The sequence below is a fragment of the Oncorhynchus mykiss genome, chromosome 3 (genome assembly GCF_013265735.2).
Source record: "Oncorhynchus mykiss isolate Arlee chromosome 3, USDA_OmykA_1.1, whole genome shotgun sequence".
Classification (NCBI taxonomy): Eukaryota; Metazoa; Chordata; class Actinopteri; order Salmoniformes; family Salmonidae; genus Oncorhynchus; species Oncorhynchus mykiss.
The window spans coordinates 11,776,034-11,779,468 of NC_048567.1; the positions used below are offsets into that span (position 1 = coordinate 11,776,034).

The 3,435-nt window shown below is 45.6% G+C and overlaps 1 protein-coding gene across 1 annotated transcript; it reads right to left on the reverse strand.

Moving 5' to 3' along the window:
• Window positions 1-21: 21 nt before the first annotated feature.
• LOC110509520 (lymphocyte activation gene 3 protein-like) lies at window positions 22-3,235 on the reverse strand. Its single transcript, XM_021590439.2, has 8 exons — window positions 3,098-3,235; window positions 2,807-2,939; window positions 2,323-2,531; window positions 1,820-2,080; window positions 1,365-1,670; window positions 914-1,171; window positions 476-597; window positions 22-373 (listed from the first exon to the last, which is right to left on the reverse strand). The coding sequence occupies exons 1-8, from the start codon at window positions 3,141-3,143 to the stop codon at window positions 263-265; spliced, it is 1,446 nt and encodes a 481-aa protein (XP_021446114.2). The 5' UTR covers window positions 3,144-3,235; the 3' UTR covers window positions 22-262.
• Window positions 3,236-3,435: the final 200 nt, after the last annotated feature.

The following is a 3,435-nucleotide window of genomic DNA, read 5'->3' on the forward strand; positions in this document are numbered from 1 at the left end:
TGAAGTGTTTAGATAATTTTATTCTCAGTCATTATATTACAAAAGTCTAATAGGTGGTTAAGGTGCCGGTAGTGAAAAATAAGGCATACATATACAAAATCAGTCACATTTCAAATAAAAGATCAATCACATTTGTTTTGGTGAAAATATGAAAGAAACTGCTACAATTGTCTGCACTGAATTAATATGTACAAATACCACAATCTCCCAACTGATCGTAGACATGTCAAATGATTTCGAAAGTCATATTGCAGAGACTCCTCTATTTGGAGATCTCATCTTCTTTCACTCTGTTCCTCTCTCTGTCCTCTCTCTCATTAGCAATGGTGTGAACAATGGTCTCCAGGGCAGGGTACTGCAGGATCAGCTTGCGCTGTAGAGGAGATTAAATTACTATTACATAAACCTTTTAAAAACGTATTTTCCATGTCAACGTGGATTTAAGGACAACACACACAGCTGTAGTTGAACGTACCCTCCGATAGTTCCTGTACATCTGCACCAAGACCAACAGCAGCACCAAGAGGAAGAAACCCAGGCCGGCTACCATGGCAACATTACTGGAAGAACCTGTCTCTTTATCTCCCATCAGACCACCTGATCAACCAAGACAGAACAAGGATAGATTCTAGATTACATCTGAGTAATTTAGCAGAAGCTCTTATCCAGAGCAACTTACAGGAGCAATTAGAGCACATCCACAGATTTTTCACCTAGTCGGCTTGGGGATTCAAACGAGCCACCTTTCGGTTACTGGCACAACGCTCTTAACTGCTAGGCCACCTTCCGCCCCTGTGTCTAATTATGACAAATGTTATACATCTTGCTGATATTTGTTGTATTTTAATTGTGTCTGCATCTACCTAGATCCATGCAAATAGACAGTGAATCAAAGTAGGCAGATAGGACTTACTCATCAGATGTAGGTGGTATGTCACGCTCCCTAGAACTCCTTTTTTCCCGTGGAATCGACAAGCCCATTCGCCAGAGTTCCTGTCTGTCACTCTGTTGATCCCCAGGACCCTCCCTGTCTGGACGGAGCTCTCTGATTGGGTGCCATTGAGGTCATAGGTCACTCGGACCCACTCGTATTCAGTGACCTCGCTGGCGTTGCTGAGGTGACAGGTCAGTGAGACTGGGGCCTTCTGGGTAGATGGTGAGTTGCTGAGCACTGATTAGATAGAACACACAGGATCGTCATTAGCATTGTGATTGCTAATTCTAAAGCACCATTTGCACATCTCATCTCAAACATTTACCTTCAATGCTTGCCATTTTGCAGAAAGGGACAACTCACATTAGGCATTGAAATGAGGAGACTGCTACAATATCATACCATCATCCATTATTTATGCCTGGCTCACCTTGGGCAGTCACCAACTGCATCTCCTTGGTCACCCGGCGCCCCTCCACTGTCCCTGAGCACCTGTACCTGCCCCCGTCGCCCTGCCCCACTTGCCCCACACCCACAGACCTGTCCCAGGGAGGGAGGGATAGCAGGGAGGTCAGGTTGAAGGAGGGAGGGAGTGGGAGAGCAGAGCCAGAGATGTCCAGTCTCTCCCAGGCTGTGTCTGATGGGGTGAGTCCAGTGGAGAACATACAGGGGAGGGTGACAGCAGACCCCACTTCAGCATACATCTTGGCACTGGCACTGGAGGGGTTAACGATACCTGAGCGAGAGAAGAGACGGGGGAAAACGATGGATAGGAGAGAAGGGAGGAAGACATAGAAAACTTAATATTAACCGTCTTCAATATATCAGCTGCATTTGAATGTTTTATTCCTTCCAAACATGACATCACCGTGTCTGAGCCCTCACCTCTCACTGTCAGGGCCGTGGTGGCCTTCCCTTGTTTCCTCCCTTTATGCACTACACAGCTCCAGTTACCCATCATGCCTGCAGATGCCTTGCTCTCCAAAACACTCGCCTGGTTCTTTGAAAGGACGTAATCTGCACTGTCAGGGTAAACTCGCTTCTCGTTGAGCATCCAGCTCACTGTCGCCTCCTGTGGCCATGGAGAGACACTGCAAGTGATTGTCATTTTGTTGCCCTCCACTGGAGCAGGTGGGGAGATGGATACTGTGAAAGAAAGACATGGGTAAGTAAGAGCAATGAGATGTTAATCATATTCACAGGTTTATGATATGTGTGACTGTATGATAAACAGCAGATAAATATAGTTATACCTTGTTATTACAGCATGTAAATATCACTTTAAAATGATGCAAATATCACTTTAAAATGACTGTAAATATCACTGAAAGTTCATTTAATTTTCCACACAGTATTTCATATAAGTTACTGTTATTTTAGCCCCTTACCTTTGATGACCCTGAGGAGGATCCTCTTAGAGAGGATTTTCTCGCCGTCCTGCACCATGCAGGTGTACTTCCCGCTGTCCTCCTCCCTCACCTCCTTTATGTACAGGCTGTAGTCACCAGATCCAACCTCTGAATGGGGGCATCGAACACGCTGGGCAGCTCCTATTCCCCAGTGCTCCAGTCCACTCTTTCCCTTTCTCCATACTGTCCTGAGAGAGAGGAAGAGACGCTAAGTTTCAAACATGACACTTGTATTGTGCAGACATACGGATCAATGGCAATGCATTGCTATGCTCTCCTATAGAACACTTTCAATACAGAAAAATGTATTAAGGGAACTAGAGAAAGAAAGACCAGGATAGAGAAAGATAAAAAGGGAATCTTTGAGGATATTGGAGTCACAGAGGTAGACAGAGAGGATGAGAGAGATGGATAGGGAGAAGGAGAGCATGAAAGACATGGACCGAGAGAAAGGCAGTCGTACCCCTCAAGGTCCTTGCTCCAGAGGACGATGGCTGCAGAGGCGGAGGGAGAGCGACAAGTGCAGGGTAACACTGCCTGGGACCCTGCCTCTGCGAACATCTCAGTATACTCAGACAGACACTGACACCGACCCCCTGAACAAATACACATACTGTCTGAATAAACACACATACCCAATCCTCCATCCGTAAGTACATATCAACGCATGTTATAACATTTCTTTAAATCAGTTTAAATTGCAACACATTTTCATTACAAAAACAATGACTACAGATCATCTGTAAGATCTCACCTGTCACTAACAGGGATGTTCCCAAGAGAAGGAGAAACTGCCACATGGTCTCTTCTTTTCTCCTTCCTTCTGAAGTTTTGATCAACAGATTGTTGTTGCAAAACTAGCTTAGTATCTGTGTCCCTCTTTGATCTCTTGCTGTCGTGTGTGTTTCTGTCAATTGGGTCTGGGTATATAAAGGCCTGTAGGTGTGAGTTGTGGGAAGAGGGAGGTGCCTAAGCAGGTAGTCCCTCTCCTGGCCATGTGACATGAGCAACGAGACGGTCTTTGTTGCGGTTTGTGTCAGTCTCACTGACGCAACATGGAAAATGTCAGACAGCCACACAAACAGGGAATCC

Excerpts from the sequence above, each read along its gene's own strand:
- LOC110509520 (XM_021590439.2), bottom strand. The coding sequence starts at position 3,143 with ATGTGGCAGTTTCTCCTTCTCTTGGGAACATCCCTGTTAGTGACAG. Across the intron at positions 2,081-2,322 it reads CCTCCTCAGGGTCATCAAAG|TATCCATCTCCCCACCTGCT; the intron begins GTAAGGGGCTAA and ends TTTCTTTCACAG. Across the intron at positions 1,671-1,819 it reads CACGGCCCTGACAGTGAGAG|GTATCGTTAACCCCTCCAGT; the intron begins GTGAGGGCTCAG and ends TCTCTCGCTCAG.